Source organism: Trichosurus vulpecula, chromosome 2, assembly GCF_011100635.1.
Source record: "Trichosurus vulpecula isolate mTriVul1 chromosome 2, mTriVul1.pri, whole genome shotgun sequence".
Taxonomy (NCBI): Eukaryota; Metazoa; Chordata; class Mammalia; order Diprotodontia; family Phalangeridae; genus Trichosurus; species Trichosurus vulpecula.
The window spans coordinates 122,962,893-122,980,721 of record NC_050574.1 but is presented as its reverse complement, the minus strand read 5'-3'; the positions used below and the strand labels follow the sequence as shown (position 1 = coordinate 122,980,721).

Sequence of the window (17,829 nt, the reverse complement as noted above, 5' to 3'; positions counted from 1 at the left end):
AATAGCTGACTTGGCAGCAACATCTGCCAATTCTTCCAGGATCCTGAGATGCATCTCGTCTGGGACACATGGCTTGAACTCATTGAATTTCAGATACAGTGAGTGCTCTCTCACCACCTCCTCACTTATCTTGGATTTCAATTGGTTATTCAGTATTGTCTTAACCTGTCCCTCCCAGTCCAAAGATTGTCTTCTTTGATAAAAAAAAACACAAAGCCAAAAAAAAATTGAGGAGTCGGTCTTTCTCTCACTCCCTCCAGTTTCCCTTTCCGGCTGCTCTGGTCCTGAGGGAGGAGAACTGTTCTCTTGATCAGTGTATTGCCTTTCTTTGGCTCTGGGCCGGAGAAAGTGCAATTAGGCTTAGCTTGGGGCTTAATTTATACCATGAGGGGAGGATCATGAGCCTCTTACACTGTCTGGAGTTTTCTTTATTGACTGAGAGTGGGTCTGGAATTGGAAGAGAGGACCAATGATGTCTGTTTAAGGAACCCAGGTGAGCACATCTTAAAGTGGGTCTAGGCTTGTCTGAAGGAAGGGTAACATTCTCCTCTGGGGTCTGGAAGGAAGCAGACACTCTGGACCCAGAGACAATTTGGAAAGTCAAACGAGGCTCCAGGGATCCTTAGTCCACCTACTCTCCCCAGACTGCTTTCTGAAGTTACTTGGATACCAGATCTGATTCACTCCATCAAAACTATAGCCTTTTTGTCCCAGTCCTGATCCTTCTGGAGCTCTCTGCAACATTTCTTACTTTTGACCATCTCCACTCGATCCTGGATGTTCTCCTCTCTCAGATTTGGAGGCACCATATTATCTCAGTTCTCCTCCTACCCCTCTACCTGCTCTTTCTATGATATGCCCTTTAGGATAGGTCCTGTCACTAGTATAGTTTTGGAAGGAACGAGCTGACTCTTAGCTAAGACCTCTAAGACCTGGAGTTGTTACTCAGCTTCCTAGCCAAGGCAACAAGATTGTAGAGCAATTACTCAGCCCTTGGTTCACAGTCCTAAATGTCAGCGTGCTCTCAGCTCTCCTGCACTACCCTGGTCCCTGCTCCATCCCAGACATCTCCATCTCTCCCAAACTTCCCCTAGGATTGAGCAATCCCTCCACAGCCTCAACATATTGGCTAGGAAAACATGAGTGAAAACTCCAAGTCCCCAAGAGCACAGACAAGGGAGCATTCCCCAAAGGGAGAAGAAAGATTTGACCCAGAGAGAATATTATAATTGTCCCCATTGCTGATTCCTCATCCTCCTCCCTGACCTCTTAAGGCATGTATATCCTTTGTGGCCATCCTCTCTTCTCTCTTCACCTGTCCTCTGACAATCTCATTCATTCCTACAGCTTTAACTACCTATCTCCTATGCATAATATACCCATTGTCTCCACTCCTGACCTCTCTTCTGAGTTTGAGACTCACATCTCTAACTTTCTACAGGACATGTTCACTTGCATGTCTGACCTCAAGATGGCCAAAACCCACCTTATGCTCTTTTTACCCTAAACCTTTCCCTTGTTCTGATTTCCCCATAAGTGATCAGTGCCACCATTCACTTTAAAAAATTCAGGATTGTTTTTCCTTAGCCTTTTCTGAGCTCTGGCTTCCTCCTCCGTACAAAGGTGTGAATAAGATTTGCCTCACCAGCCTCAGGGGCTTAGAATAAGAAAAATCCTTTGGAGGAAGGGTCTATGTATATACTTCATGAAAATAATTGCTTGCATTTCTTTAAGGTGTGCAGGGCACTTGCCACATCCCTGTGAGGAAGGTAGTATAAATAGCATTGTCTTCATTTTGGAGACAAGGAAGTTGAAATTCAGAGCAGTAAGGCATTGTTCCCAGTGTCACATCACTAGCAGGCAGCTGAGTCAGAATTCCAATCCACCTCTACTGATTCTAGGTCCAGCATGTATATATAGATCACACCTCAACTTTCTCATGCCTAGAATGTTCTCCTTCCTCATCGACTTCCTTCCAGTTCCAGCTAAAATCCCACCCTCTACGGGAATCCTTTCCCAATCTTAATTCTAGTGCCTTCCCTCTGTTAATTATTTCCAATTTGTCCTGTATTCAACTTGTTTGTATATAGTTGTTTAATTGTCTCTCCCGTTGGATTGTGTGCTCCTTGAGGTCAGGGACTGTTGTTTGTTTTTCTTTGTATCTCCAGCACTGAGCTCAGTGCTTGACACTTAGTAGGCACTTAATAAATGTTTATTGACTGACTGATCAATTAGATTTTAAGCTTCTTGAGAGCAAAAAAAAGGTCATTCCCCTTTATGTCCCCTGAAGGAGTGGACAGATAGATGCTCAATAAATATAGGTTGATTAGAAGTGTGTATGGTGTTGGATTCTTACCTCCTGGAAGTTATTTAAGAATAGAATGTTTAGGTGAGGTTATTCCTCAAGGTCTCATTCAGCATGAGTCCCCTGTCACCAGAGGTCTTCAAATGGAAGTTGGATGACTATGTGTTGGAGATGTTGGAGATAGGAGTCATACTTTGGATGACCTTTGAAGTTCCTTTCAGTTCTGAGATTCTACGCCATTATTAAAGGGATGGTTTGTGAGCATATAGAAAAGGAAGCAGTGATCACTGAAAGCCAGCATGGCTTCCTCAAGAACAGGTCATGGCAGGTAAAGCTATAACTAGGAATTTTTGCACCCAAGGTAAAATCACTGCAAACTGTCATCAGGTAAAGCAGTGCTGGGGCGTGAAGATGGGTCTAGGGCAGGGCTGTCTAACCTTAGGTTTTTATTGAAACAGTAGACAATATATTTTGATTTGCCATTTTAGTGGGAGCTCTGCGGTAGCTCAGCTTCCTTTACTAAAGCATTTATGTAAGTCTCTATGCTTGTAGGCAGGCTGCATAAATCGGACTGCTGCTGCATGCAGCCAGTGGGCTGCATTTTGGACAGCCCTGGTCTAGGGGATGGCTTTTTAAAAAATTCTTTCAGTTAAATTTCACTTTATTAAAGTTCAGTGGTTTTTCAGTTGTGCCTGACTCTTCATGATCCCATTTGCGATTTTCTTGGCAAAGATATTGGAGTGGTTTGCCAATTAAATTGAGGCAAACACGGTTAAGTGACTTGCCCAGGGTCACACAGCTAATAAGTGTCCGAAGCCAGATTTTAATTCAGGAAGAGGAATCTACCCAATTCTAGGCCTGGCACTCTATGCACTGTACCACCCAGTTTTAGCCTATTAAGATCTTTTCGGATTCACATTCTGACATCCAACATACTAGCCATCCCTCACAGCTTTGTGTCCTCTGCCAATCTGATAAATACACAATCTGTGCCTTCATCCGAGTTGTGAGTAAGAATGTTAGAGTGCACAGGCCAGGCACAATCCTTAGAGTACTCCACTAAAGACATCTTTCCAAGCTGACCTCTCATTATTAATGACTACTCTTTGGGTTTAGATGTTCAACAAGTTTTGAATCTATCTACCAGAGCATATTACTTTCTAGCCCATATCTCTATATCTTGTCCACAAGAATAAAAAAAAATAAAATTTTTCATCTGCTTTGTTAAAATATATATAGAATATATCTACAGTATTCCTTTAATGTACCAGTCTAGTAACCGTATCAAAAAAGGAAATGAAATTAGTCTGGAATAAGGGGGAGGGGGTTGTTTAAGGACTTGCCAGGTTCATCCTCTCTTACCCTGCCATAACCTGTTCTTGATGAAGGCATGACTCTTTGTGGTCACTGCTTCCTTATCTATCATTTAAAAAATATATTCTAGAATTTTGCCAGGAATCAAAGAAAATGTCACTGGCCTAGAGTTTGCAGCTCTCTCTATCTTTCCTTCTATACTGACTCAGAGATTAGATTAGATGATCTCTCAGCCCCCTTTCCAGTTCTGAGGTTCCATAAACTCCATCACTGCCACCCTCAGCATCCAGAGCCTAAAAATCTCTAACCTGAATGTCTGGTCCTCAGAATTAGATAGTAAAAGGATCTGGAAGAGCATTAACCACATTGGGGAATAACTGATGAAGAGAGTGTGTCCCAGTGGTTAGAACACTGGAGATCTAGGACATCTAGGTTCAGATTCTAGCTCTGACACTTCTTTTATCAGGTTTTGGCTTCCTCCTCTGGGAAGAAAGGGGGATGTGATATCTGTCTCCAAGTATTTGATGAACTAACCTCTGAAAGAGGGATTAGACTTGTTCTCGTTGGCCCCAGAGGCTAGAGGTTGCAGATGGACAGATTTTGGCTCTGATAAAAGGAAAATTTTCCTAATAATCCCAGCTGTCCAAATGTGAAAATTGGCCACCTTGGGAAGTAGTAGGTTTGGGAGTCTTCCAGGAGAGTCTAGATGACAACTGGTTAGGGGTGTTGGTTGGGGGGAATTCCTTTTTAGGGATTATTTGGCCTCTTGGGGCTCATTGCAACTCTGAGCTTGTGACTCTGTTAATGAATGGTCTTTAAAGATCTCTTCCAGTTCTGACATCCCATGCTCCAAGGTTCCTCCCTCCCAACTCTGACATTCCATGTTCTAAGGATGTTCCGAGCTCTGACATTCTACATTTTATGTTCTAAGGTCCCTTCTAGCTTTAATATCTTACGTTCCATGTTCTAAGTTTCCTATCTCTGATATTCCATATACTAAGTATTTCCCCAGCTCTGACATTCTATAAAATCTCTTCCAGCTATCAACATCCTATGTTCCACGTTTGAAGGTCCCTGCCAGCTCTGACATTCCGCAAACTTATATTCTAGATTCTTTTCTGGTTCTAAACCCTATATTCTCATGTTCTAAGATCCCTCCTGTCCTAACATCTTCTGTTCCATGTTCTAAGATCCATCCAGTCCTAACATCCTGTATTCCATTTTCTAACAAACTTCTCAGTTCTAATGTTGCATATGCTATGTTCTAAGAACCCTTCCAGTTCTACCATTTTATATTCCATGTTCTAAGGTCTCTCCCAACTCTGATGTTCTATGTTCTAAGGATCTTCCTAGGTCTGACATGCCATACCCCATGTTCTAGAATCCCTTCCGGCTTTGACAACCTACAGTCCTCAATAGGGGCTTGTTCCCTCCCATTGTCTGGGGATGGAGAAGGGATGTTTGGGGGCTGTACTAGGCTAGGAAAGACCACATCAAGGCTTTTGAACAAATGCCAACTCTCCTCAGGGCCAGTCTCCATGATAATGCAACTTCTTTATTAATATATAATAATTATATAGATTTCATATATGCAAATATCTAAGGCTCTATTATAAGGTCTTGGTCTCTTTGTCTGGGCTGGCTGTCACCTTCAGCTCTGCGGCCTGGGTTCGGAAGACATTCCAATGACCTAGAAGGAAGAAATTGAATAACTTTAATTTAATTAACATTGATTAACTACTTAGTGTGCATAGAGAAAGCCCTCTGCTTGACCCTGGGAGAAAGATTCTGCTCATATAAGGAATGACCTTTGACTTCAAGAAGTTCACAGTCTAGTGGGGAAGAATGGAAAAGAGTGGAGGATTGGTGGGAGGGCGGAATAGAATTTGGGAGTTTGGAGTACCTTGAGATTCCTGGATTCAGATATTGTCTTTGTGGTTAAGTGTTCAAACCCCACCTCTCCAAAGGCATAAGTGAGACTGAGGTATTGTCTGGATTCCAGGGTAGTGGGAAAAGGAATGGATTTGTTTTTAGATCTGGGTTGGAACACTAGATCCTCCACTAACTGACCTTGGAAAAGTCATTTCTCCCTAAAGCAGGATGATGTTGTAGAAAGAACCCTGGATTTGATTTTCAGAGCACCTGATTTCAAATCCTGGCTCTGTTATTTACCATAAGTGTGACCTTGGGTAAATCCCTGGATTTCTCTGAGACTCTTGTTTCCTCCTGGTAAGAGCAGACCTTGGGGTCAGGAGACATGGATTTATGTCCTAATCTCCACTTGTTAGCTGTATGCCTATATATCTATATCTACAGGCATGTATGTATAAGTGTGTATGTATGAGTATATGTATATGTGTGTATACATATCTACATCTACATATTTATTTGGGGGAGAGGTCTGTCCCTATGGTTTTATCGATACAGGAATCCCCTGGTGTAGAAACTCCTCCACTGATGTAAATTGGCCATTCATTTGTAACTTACAGTCTTACAGATGCCTGGTTCACTGAGATTGACTTGTCTAGGATCGCACAGCCCGTGTACACCAGAGGTACGTAGGGCTTTCTGACTCTCTCCTCTCTGCCTTACTGCCTCTTACACTAGCTATATAATCTTAGGAAAATCATCTTCATCACTCTGAGTCTCAGTTTCCCCATCTGTGAAATGAGAAGAATAGTACCTGTGCCCTGCCCTCACAGGGCTGCTGTGGGATAAGCATTTGTAAGCCTTAAAGGACTATTTAAATGGGAGTTATTATCATTATTTATGCTCTGTTTCCTTCACTGGCCATCTCCTTCCCCCACTCCTTGGCATGACTCCTCAGCTTCATCAATTCAGCCTTCCTGTTCTAGGCAGCTAGGTGGTGCAGTGGATAGAGTGCTGGGTCTGGAGTCAGGAAGACCTGAGTTCAAATCTAGCCTCAGACACTTATTAGCTGTGTGACCCTGGGCAAGTCACTTAACCCATATTTGCCTCAGTTTCCTCATCTGTAAAATGGGCATTAAAACAGCACCTCCTTCCTGGGGTTGTTGTGAGGATCAAATGAAATAAAATTTGTAAAGTGCTATATAAATGCTAGCTATTATTAAACATCTCCTCATTTCCCACCAGTCTGTATCCATTTTAGATTTCTTTGATTTCAACATACTCCTATCCTGCCCTCCTCCTCCCCGGTTTTTTCAGTTTTCCTTTGTGTGTTTTCTTTCCCCATTAGATTGCAAGATCCTTGAGGGCAGGGAATTGTCTTTTTCATATTTGCATCCTTAGTGCTTAGCATGGGACCTGGCATATAGTAGGTGCTTAATAAATGTTTATAGACTATTAACTAATAGTCATCTAGCATTTGTTGACTGACTGACAGTCTTCTTACAAGATTTGCAGTTGGTAAAAAAAAAAAATGACCTTAGAGGTCATGTAGTCTAATTCTCTCATTTTACAGAAGGGGAAACTGAGACCCAGAGAAAGGAAGTGAGTTGCCCAAGTTCATACCAGGAGTATCAAAGCTTGGTTTAGAACTGGTTCTTTTGATTTAAAACCCATTGCTTTTTCCTTTACCATCCAGGCCTCCTCTATACCCCTGGCTATCCCCCAGGGTTAAAAAACCTTACTGTCACAGAAAAATGTGGACTGCCCACTCTCTCATTGAGAAATCCCTGGCTGGGGCCTTCTATTGGATCTCTGTGCTGGGAACTGACGTCAGGGCCGGCGGACAGCCCATCCCCCCAGCCTCTTCACCAGCAACCTGGGACTGCTCCAAAGGGAAGGCCTAGGCCCCCCCTGAGTCCTGCTTATTCTCTCAGGCTCCCTTCCCACCACCTGGACAGCTCCACTCGCTTCCTCGGCCAAGAGCATTCCAGAGCTCAGCTTCCTCCGGGAAGACTCCTTTGATTTATCCCACCTGCCTGAGCTCTTCTCCTTCGGTTCTTTAAACTCAGTTTGCATTTTGTGATCATGTGTATGCTGGTGCTACGGCAGCTAGATGGCGCTGTGGATAAAGTGCTGAGTTTGGAGTTGGGAAGACTCAAGTTCAAATCCAGCCTCAGACATTTATTATCTGCATGACCCTGGCCAAGTCACTTAACCTTATTTGCCTCAGTTTTCTCATCTGTAAAATGACCTGGAGAAGGAAATGGCAAATCAATCCATTGTCTTTGCCAGTGGGGTCACAAAGAGTGACTGAAACAACCGAAAAACAGACAAAAATGTGCTGGTCTGTTAGGATTGGGAAATGAAGACTACAAAGCATCCCCCTAGCACTTGAGGCTAGGCCCTGTGGTTCTCTGAGGGTAGGGGCTATATCTCCTCTTTTAGACTGGGAGTTCTCCAAAGTTAGTAACCTTATCTCCCTTCTCAGACCAAGGGCCCCCTAATGGTAGGGTCACATCTGCCCGCCTCCTTCAGCCAAGGATTCTCCAGGGGCTACCCGAGTGCAGAAGTTATGAGTTCCCCTCAGCCTGGGAAGGTCCTAAGATCAGGCACTTGCTCACCTTCATTTGTCCGAGTAATGAGCCGGAAGTTCTGTGCTTCTTCTTTGAATTCTTGCTTCCGAACCTTCTTGATCTGAATCAGATGAAAAATTCCTAGGGACAGAGATGCTAGCATGAGCAGTCGTTCACTGGGGAGACTTCCCAAGTCATCCAACCCCCTAACAAGGATTAAAGACCTGTTATGTGCACAATCTCCTGTTTCCAGTCACCTACCCATCCATTCAACAAAGATGATTAAGTACCTACTGTGTACAGAGCATTGAACAAAACCCTGAGAGAGATACACAGTTTACATAAGATGTGGCTCCTGACCTCATGAAGGGATGACACATAAAATGATTAATACACATTCGATGATAAGTGCATTAGAGTTTCAAGAAGGATGGGGATTTTAAAAGCATTGCACAATTTCCCAAAGGCAATCTAGCCTGCCCTCTTCTTCCTCTTCAGTTCTGGGCCCAGTTCATTGTCCTTCTGTAGTTTGTCCAAGATATTTGTACTCATGGACCAGCTCTATGGGTTGTCCATCTATCTGCACAGGATTATAAGCATTTTTCACCTGCTTACTTTGTCCTAGGACCTATGTGGATTAGGCAAACTGAGGCTGACCACAAGCTCCTCCCTAAAACAAATGCCTGTCTTTTTTTTTTAATCAAGAGTATTTCCATGACGCTGTGTGACTAAAAGTCATGGAAAACCACAACCTGAGGAATTAAAATGGGTATCCATCCAGAGGGCAACGAAGAGAAGCATGGTATGTGTGAGCAGTTGGTAAAATATTGCACAAGAGAAGAGGCACAAACATAGTATATTGTTAAATATTCAGTAACCATCTCTCCAGAAAAAAGTATGCATATATACGTATATTACATATATAGATATATGTATGTGTATGCAGGTATATGTACATAAATACTTGTTTATTATAAATTTTACTGATATAAAGGACTTACAGTACATAATTCACAAAAATAATAAAATATACATTTTTTTGGTAAATTCCCATTGATCCTCACAAATGCTTTCATTGATTTCTGCTGAATTCTTATTTCTGTAGTCCTCTTATGATACTAACCTGCTCTTTTCCCAAAAGTTTATTGTCATTAAATCTGATCTGTGATCTAACGTTAAGCTATTTCTCATCATTGTATAAATTATATTCATTAAACCAGAACCTCTAAGCATCCATACTATTGATTACAATAGTGCCATCTTTTTTTTTTTAGCTTTTTGGAATAGTTGCAAGGCTTAGAATATTGTTTGACTCTACACTATCAAAAAATCATTCAAATCAGTTTCATGTTTTAAGGTTTCACTTAAATGATATTTTTTTCACCAGTTATCCATGGTGAAATCAGTACTTCATGATGCCAAGTAGATGGTTCTAATAAATCAAAATAATTAAAAATTTTTCATCATTGTTTCTGTACTATAAAAGACACAAGTTCACGTGTTGAATTATATTTTCTAGTAACATACTCCTATGTACAGCATTCAATTAACTATTTTTATTAAATGGAATGTCTTTAAACTTATCTGACTGAATCAAATCTTCAACTTGACATTCATGCTTCCTAAAACCAATCTTTAAATTTTCTAAAGCTCTCATAGCATGCTTAATTTTTGTGCCTTATGAATGTTAGCTGATCTTGGCTGCAATTAAGTTGGAACTGATGAAAATTCTTTGAGAAAATTCTTGCGAGAAATTAACATCAGGTAAGGAGGAGGAGGAGGAGGAGGAGGCAGCAGCATATATGATGCAGGTTAGGTGACTTTTACAGCAGCAGCAGCATGTAAACTATGGGAGGCCCATCTTATCCCAGTACTCGACCAATTTTAATAATTTCATTTTCCAGTTCCTTAGCTACAGTTTCTCGCTTATTAGATCGGTAATAAATAGAATAAATATTAGTCAGAAATATTTTAAGATGATTAATTTGTTTTATCTCAGATATTGTATCACTAAGTGATGATTTAAACAACACTATGATGATTTTAGGATGATTTTCTTTTTTGGGGGGCAGGGCAATTGGGGTTAAATGACTTGCCCGAGGTCACACAACTAGTAAGCATGTCAAGTGCCTGAGGCTGGATTTGAACTCAGGTCTCCTGATTCCAGGGCCAGTGCTCCACTCACTGTGCCACCTAGCTGCCCCCTAGAATGATTTTCTAACATCTTTGTAATTATTCCAGATTTTTCCCCCAGCATTGTCTTAGCATCATCAGAACAAAATGCAATTAAATTCACTTTCAATATTTATTATTAAAGCCACAATCATTTAAAGTAGACAAAAATACATTGAAAACACACTTTGCTGTGGCTGACATCAATTCTTTTAAAGCGACAAATGACATTACTGGTGCAGGAGCTGATTGAGTTGTGCATTGACTGTGTTTAAGAACTGGCTCATAATATTCCTGAAAATTTAATAATGAGTTTTGCAAGCTGATATGAGCTGACTCCATATAACACTGAGCATAAAGGATGCCATTAGAGAGAATGTGGGACTGGAAAAAAAGGTGGGCCAGTTATAGATTGAGAGAGAGGGATCACCAGTGGCAAGCCCATGTGTTCCATTGGTATCCATTCAGTGTCAAGGGAACTAAAGACACTCCAAGTTATCCTGGAATAAGCTCATATTGGGCAGCTGGGTGGTTGGGCCTGGAGTCAGGATGACCTGAGTTCAAATCCAGCCTCAGACACTTACTAACTGTGTGACTCCGGGCAAGTCACTTAATCCTGTTTGCCTGAATTTCCTCTGTACAAAGAGCTGGTGAAGGAAATGACAAATCCCTCCAGTATCTTTGCCAAGAAAACCCTAAATAGGGTCACAAAGAGTGGATAAGACTGAAAAACAACTGAATAACAAAAAGCTCATATTAGCTTTCCTGAAGGGCTTTAAATGCTGAACAGAAGAGTTTATATTTGATTCCTAAAGTCGTCGCAGAGAACCATTAGAGTTGGCCAAGAAGGGGGGTGATATGTGCTTTAGGAAAATCACTTTGGAAATTGTGTGGGATATTGGACAGACTTGAGTCAGGAGGTCAGTTAGGACAGAGGGCAGTGACTGGGCTAAGGTAACACAAGTTGTAAGTGGCCGAGGCAATAGCTGAACCCAGGCTAACTCTTCTTAACACTTACTATCCCTGTTGTTTTCAGTGGATCCTTATATATCATGGTGGTGAATCCTTCACCATCCTGACTACTCTCCTGTGGCTATATTTCTATCTGTCAATGTCCATCCCCATAGTATTCAGAAATAGACATTATATTCCAGCTAAGCTCTTACTAGTGGACTGGGGGACCTGCCTTATTTGAGACAGATATCCTACTATGTAATTCCTGATTTTTTTTCATTACTGAACACATAGCAGACCTTTAGTAGTAAATGGTTGTTGAATAAATGATGAACCTTGAGTTACCTGCCTCCTTCCTCCCCCATTCCTGGAACTCAGGACAAACTGAAGGTGCCAGTGCAGAGAAGGACTGGGACCTACCCCAGACCCACAGCTTTTATACATCTCCTATGAGCCATCTCACAGCACTTTAATAATAATAATAACTTCTTTTCCTACAGCTCTTTAAGATTTACAAAGCACTTCCCTTATAATGGCCTGATGAAGAAATGGAGGCAAGGATTATTTTCCCATTTTACAGGTGAGAAAATTAAGGGAAGTGACTGCTAGATGCCTAACTCAGGATGAAACTCCCAGTAACTGCGAACTGGTTCCATCTCCACTTCACCCACCTCTTACCCTGTCGTCTTCCCTTTCTTTCGACTCATCCCCTCTTCCTTTGGACTCATTACCTCTTCATACTGGTACAGAGTACTTTATCTGTCTGTCACCTCTTCCTTTTCCCTTCCTTCTTACCCAACTTCCCCTCTCTTTGTACTCATCATCCCTTCCTCGATATAGCCAGAATCATCATTGCCCCCTCCCACCCTCCACCCCCCCAAGGCTCAGCTCTTGTAACACTGGTTTTGAAACTCTCTTTGCTTGGTATTCAGCATCCCGTAAGCCAAATATGCAGCCTACAGGCATGTGGTTCTTATCTCAGAATCTGGGGCCGGGGCCAGGCGCTAGCCAGGAGGTAGGTGGGACTTCAGTCAGATTAAGGGATATTCACAACCTTGGGCCTAGATTCATGGACATTACATGGGATGGATGTAGGGGAAGAGAAGATTTAGGGAGGCAGCTGGGGCGGAGGAGAGAGCCCTGGACTTCTCCGGGGGACTCCTGGGTTCCAGTCTTATCTCTGTCATTTTTTAGCTGTGAGACATCGGGCTAGTTACATCAGCTCTCTGAGCCTTAGGTCTTCTCATCTCTAAAATGGCAATAATAGGGTTTATACTACCTACCTTATAGAATCACGGTTAGGATAAAGCACCTTGTAAATCCTGAAGGCACTACAGAAATGCTAAATTAGCCTGTCTCTGCCTCCTTTTTTTGTTCCCCCCTCCTCCTCACCCGTGCTTTAGCTAAAGGGTGCCTATGACTTACACTACGTTTCTAGTCCAGGGGTGGGGAACCTGCAGCCTTGAGGCCACATGTGTTTCTAGTCCCTCACAGAATCCCCACCCCATAGACTCTCTGGACAGGGGAATCATCCGGTATATTTTTGGATACTTCCAGTGTCTGTGAACTCACTCCTTGTGATAATACATTCAGTTGTAGAACCCTTCTGATGGTTAAAAAGTTCTTCCTTTTATCCAGCCTGAAGCCACCTCTCTGAGACTTTCTTTGCTTCTTCCCCTCCACTCCCATCCTGCGCGACTGATTTTGGTTCTGCCTCCTAGGGCCACACAGGCCACTTCAGTCATACCAATATAAAAGTGACACGTCAATCTCTAGGATTTCCTCTTTCCTACTCCCTATGTCTGCACCAGCCTGACTCCTCCTTCCCAAATTGTCGCCTAAAAGCACTGCTCCATACACACTGCTTCCAGGGACTCCTGAATCCTTCTAACTTATGATAACACTTCAGATATCTGAAGACAGATATTATGCCCCCCATTCCCCACCAAGATTTCTCTTTTTTCCAGGTTCCTTAAACCATCCTTTAAGACAAAGTTTTGTATCTTTTCCTGGTTCACGTTTTCTGTAGGATGTAGTATGAGCTTCTTAGCACGACATTCAAGGCCCTTCAGACTCTATCGCCAGTCTCTCCTTTTAGCTGTATTTCCTGCAGCTTGCTCATGCAAACCTCTAGCCTCAATGAGTCCTGAACAAACCAGACTCATGCCTACATTTCCTTACATCTTTTCCTCCCATTTTGAACATCTTTCCCTTCTCTGCCTCTTCAGAACAACCACAGAATCTCAGAGTTGGGAAGCACCTTAGCAGGCATCTAGTCCAACCTGAATAGGAATCCTCTCTTGCACATGTCCCACAAGTGGCCAGCTTCTCCTTTCGGATGCCATTTCCTTCCTGGGCTTCCGTGACACTGCTCACTGTTGGTTCTCATCCTGCCTGTCTGACCTCTCCTCAGGCTCCTCAGCTAGACCTCCATCCACACCATGCCCCTTAACTACGGTTGTGCCCCAGGGCTCTGAACTGGGCCTTTTCTTTCCTCTTTGCCCTATTGTCCTTGGTGATATCATCTCCTAGGGGTTTGATGATCACCTCTCTGCAAAAGATCCCCAGATTACGCATCCAGTCATTTCAAACTCGATATTCCGCTGGCATCTCGAACTTAACATGTTCAAAACAGAACACATTGTTTCCCTAAAGCCCCCTTGACTTCTGAACTTCCCTGTTATTGTTGAGGGCACCATCATCCTTCCACTCATTCAGGTTTGCAACCTGAATCGCCGTCTCCTCACTCTCGCCCCACATATCTGATCTGTTGTCACATAAAGATTTGACCTTCACGACAGCTTTTCTTTCAGTCCCCTTCTCTCCATTCATACACCACACCCCCATTCATCACACTTCATGAAACTATCTCATTGGTCTCCCTCCCTCAGCTCTCTTCCCTGTCCAGTCTGTTCTTCACACAACTGCCAAAGTGACTTTCCTTAAAGTAGGTCTGACCATGTCACCCCCTCCTCAATAAACTCCAGTGACTTCCTAACAAACAACTCCAGGATTCAATATAAAATCCTTTGGCATTTAAAGCTCTTTACACCCTGGTCCCATCCTACCATTCCAGTCCACACACTCTACAATTCAGCCGTGTTGGTCTACATACTATTCCTCATCCATGACACTCTATCTCTGGTCTCCGTGACTTTGTACTGACTGTCCTGCATGCCTGGAATGCTCTCACTCCTTGTCTTCCCCTCTCAGCTTCCTTGACTACCTTTAACACTCAACTCAAAGGCCACTCTTGCAGGAGGCCTTTCCCGTTCTCACCAGCTGCCAGAGACTTCCCGTCAAGCATTATCTTGAATATATTCTGTATGTATCTTATATCTTCTTTCCTCCCCCATTAGAATGGAATGTAAGCCCCTGGAGGGCAGGAGTTGGTTTTGCTTTTCTTTGTCTCCTCCATGCTTAGGCTCAAAGCCTGGCATGTTTAAGTACTTAACAAATGCTTGTTGATTAATTGATTGGTTTTTCAGCCTAGGCTCTACCTCTACATCCCTTGGGGAACTGAATCTTTGTCTTAGTTCAGTTGAAATCACCTTTCCTACATCCTCATCCTGTGCCCATTTTGTTCCTGGTTCTGCCTTCTGGGGTCAAGCTGAACAAGTGAGTCTCCATCAATCCTCCATGTCCTTCAAAGACCAACTCAAACCTCCCCTCCCCCACGAGTCCTTCCTTAACTACCTCAACTGGCACCAGTTTCTCTCTCCTCTAAGTCCCTATGGTATCTGCTTTCTGTACCAATCATTAGTCTGGCATTTATATTTACATGGATCTTTCCTCTAATGCCTTGTGTTAGATGGTTGCTGAACAAATGTTTGCTGATGTTCTTACCTTCCTAATAATTCACTAGCTGGATGAATGATTTGTTAACATCTTCGAGGGCAGAATCTGTGTCTTACTTTATATTCCTATTCCCTCTGTGATAGGAAGAGAGGTGGGAAGAAAGCATGTAGTTGCCCACAATTAATTCAATTCACCTGCCCCAGATAAATAGTATCCCAGTTTGCTTAAAGAAATTGGCCGGTGCAATTTCTTCATGACAGCAAGTGAGCTTTGAAAGATCTCAGAGAATGAGAGAGATGCCTGCCAGAGAGACGATAGATTTAAAATGCAAAATGAGGGGTACATTTTGGTACTTGGCCAATGTGAGAATTTGTTTTGCTGGATTATGCACATTTGTCATTAGGAATTTTTTATTACTGTTTAATTGGGAAGGGAGGTCAGTGAGAGGGAGAGATATAAACTGCAAAAAATAAAATTTACTACCAATAAAAGAGAAAATGGGAGAGATGGTATAAGACTGAAGATAGCCAAATGTCTCAAGTTTCCAAAAAAGAAACAGTGGGATCTGCAAACTACAGGCTTCTGAGTTGGACTTCACTCAATTTCTTGAGAAACTCTAGAATGTATTTTTAAAGAGATCATTTGTAAGCATTTAGAAAGGGAAGCAGTGCTCACAAAGAACCAACGTGACATCGTCATGGCAGGTCATGGCAGACTAACTTCACTTCTATTTTTGACAGGGTATCCAGATGAGTAGGTCAAGAGAATGTTACAGGATTTCATCAAAGAATCAAAGTCCCTCCTGCTCTCCTTGGGGACAAAGTGGAGAAATGAGGACTAACTGGTAGTGCAGCAATGTGGATTCAGAATTAGTTGAATGGATGGACCCAAAAGTAGTCATTAATAGCTCAATGTCAGCTTAGAGAGAGGATCTGATGCTTGCCATTTTTATTGATAATTTAGATAAATGGCGTAACCGTTAGGCTTCTCCTTTTTGCAGAGGACACAAAGCCATATGGAAAGTCCAAAGGATTTTGATGGTGTAGAACTGTCTAGGCTGAATCTGTGGTAAAATATAAAGGGAATAACTGTAAAGTCACAAAGCAAAAGGCTCAAAGATTTGGAAGGGACCTTCTGCTAGACAATAGCTGAACAGCATCCTCGATGAGGGAGATACACCTTATGTTGGAGGAATGATTATAAAGTAAAATTCACAGGACATGGTCACTAATGTTATTTGGGTCATAATAATCATCACAGATAAGTATTCTATGTACCCTGACAGCAGGATGCCACTGGGTCCATGGGGGAGAGGAATCTCTTAGTGAGGCAGGGCAACACTGTCCCTTCAAATTCTTTAAGTCTATGATTCTAAAATTCTATGGTTCTATGATCCTGTGAATCTATGGCTCCATTATTTCATGAAAGCTCCAGGCTGACTTGACCAGTGGTTACTGACCTTTTACCAGCTTCCATATGTAAATCTCCACATAGTCAGAAGCTTCCTGCTCCAGGGCAATTCGACGCAGGCTTTCAGGACTTGGAGAGACAAGGGTATGGACAAGTACCTGACTGGGCCCTGCTGGGCATCTGGTGGTACTGACCTCATCACTTGGGTTGGTCTTGTCCTCTGGAAGAGACAAAGGATTCATTAATTCTGCTCTCTACCATGCTTTAGGGTTGGCCCTAGGCATAACGGGAAGAGGTGATTTCCTTGGAGGTATGATGACAAATGGCCACACAAAAGCCCAGAAATACACCTTGCGACTGGCCAGGCACTCTTACTTGGTTTAAAATTGCCCCTCCGCCCTCCATATTGTAATTTTTCCTTAAATTTTAGGCAAGAAAACCCAAGATGTAAATCATGATACTTGCACTAAGTAATAATAATGGCAAATTATCTTTTATGATTGTTTGTGAGAAATAATGAAACTTAATGAGGAAGGAGAATTTTTAGTGAGAACATAATGAGAAATGGAGTTTCCCTCTCAGGGAGGGAAACTAGGGAAACATTGAGTTCATACCATATGAGGAATGATTAAAAAAAGAAAAGAGAAGACTCAGGGGAAAGAAGGGACATAATAGTGGTCTTCAGTTATTTTCCAAGTTGGGTCCAAACATGGAGTATTTGAGTAAGAATCTCCTTATTGGAGAAGAAAATTATGACTTGACATTGCAAGCTTGCACGAGGACTTAGAGCCTTTGGAAAAAAGAGAGATTCTTTTTCCTTTGTGCTCCAAGAGAAGTCTTTAGGGAGGCAAACTGGAAAGATGTTGAGAATCTAGTTTTCTCCTCCATGTCTTCCTTCCAAAGTCTATTTCCTTTTTCTTCTCAGAGAAAATCTAGAACTGCATATGTCCTCTCTTGGAGCACAAATTTAGAGAATGGCTCTCCTCTCTAAAGATTGCCAAGGAAACCAATTATATTAAAATACAGTTATTAAAATATTAAAAAATTAAAATTCATGGACCCAAGGTTAAGAACCTCTGTAGGAGTCTGAATCACTCCTGAGTTATAATTCTCTCCATAATACATCCTTCAGAGAAAGAAGACTAGCAGCTGAGACATCCAGAAGTTCATAGGTGGACAAAAATCTGAGAAAAGACCCAGTGGTAAAATCCACATTCTCTATACACAAATGCACAAAATTTAGGCAAAAAGAAAGAGGAACCAGATGTCCTAAGATAAGAGGGCAAACAGGTATCATTGAAACTTGGTGGGATGAAACATGTAATGGGAATAAGTCTCTGGATGAGTGTATCTTATCCAAAATAAACAGGATAGGTGTGATGTGAGATATTGAGAAGGTAGAATCATATGAGGAAATGAATTAGAGGAGGGTAG

The 17,829-nt window shown here is 42.2% G+C and overlaps 1 protein-coding gene across 1 annotated transcript in view; it reads right to left on the bottom strand.

The window, feature by feature from the left end:
- Positions 1–5,220: 5,220 nt before the first annotated feature.
- CHRDL2 (chordin like 2) overlaps positions 5,221–17,829 on the bottom strand; it is an 80,889-nt gene continuing 68,280 nt past the window's right edge. Inside the window, exons 9-11 of the mRNA XM_036746711.1 lie at positions 16,445–16,615; positions 8,110–8,202; positions 5,221–5,309 (exon numbers count right to left, since the gene is read on the bottom strand). Of these exons, the coding sequence (XP_036602606.1) occupies positions 5,230–5,309; positions 8,110–8,202; positions 16,445–16,615 (344 nt within the window). The 3' untranslated portion in view covers positions 5,221–5,229. The remainder of the gene's footprint in view (positions 5,310–8,109; positions 8,203–16,444; positions 16,616–17,829) is intronic.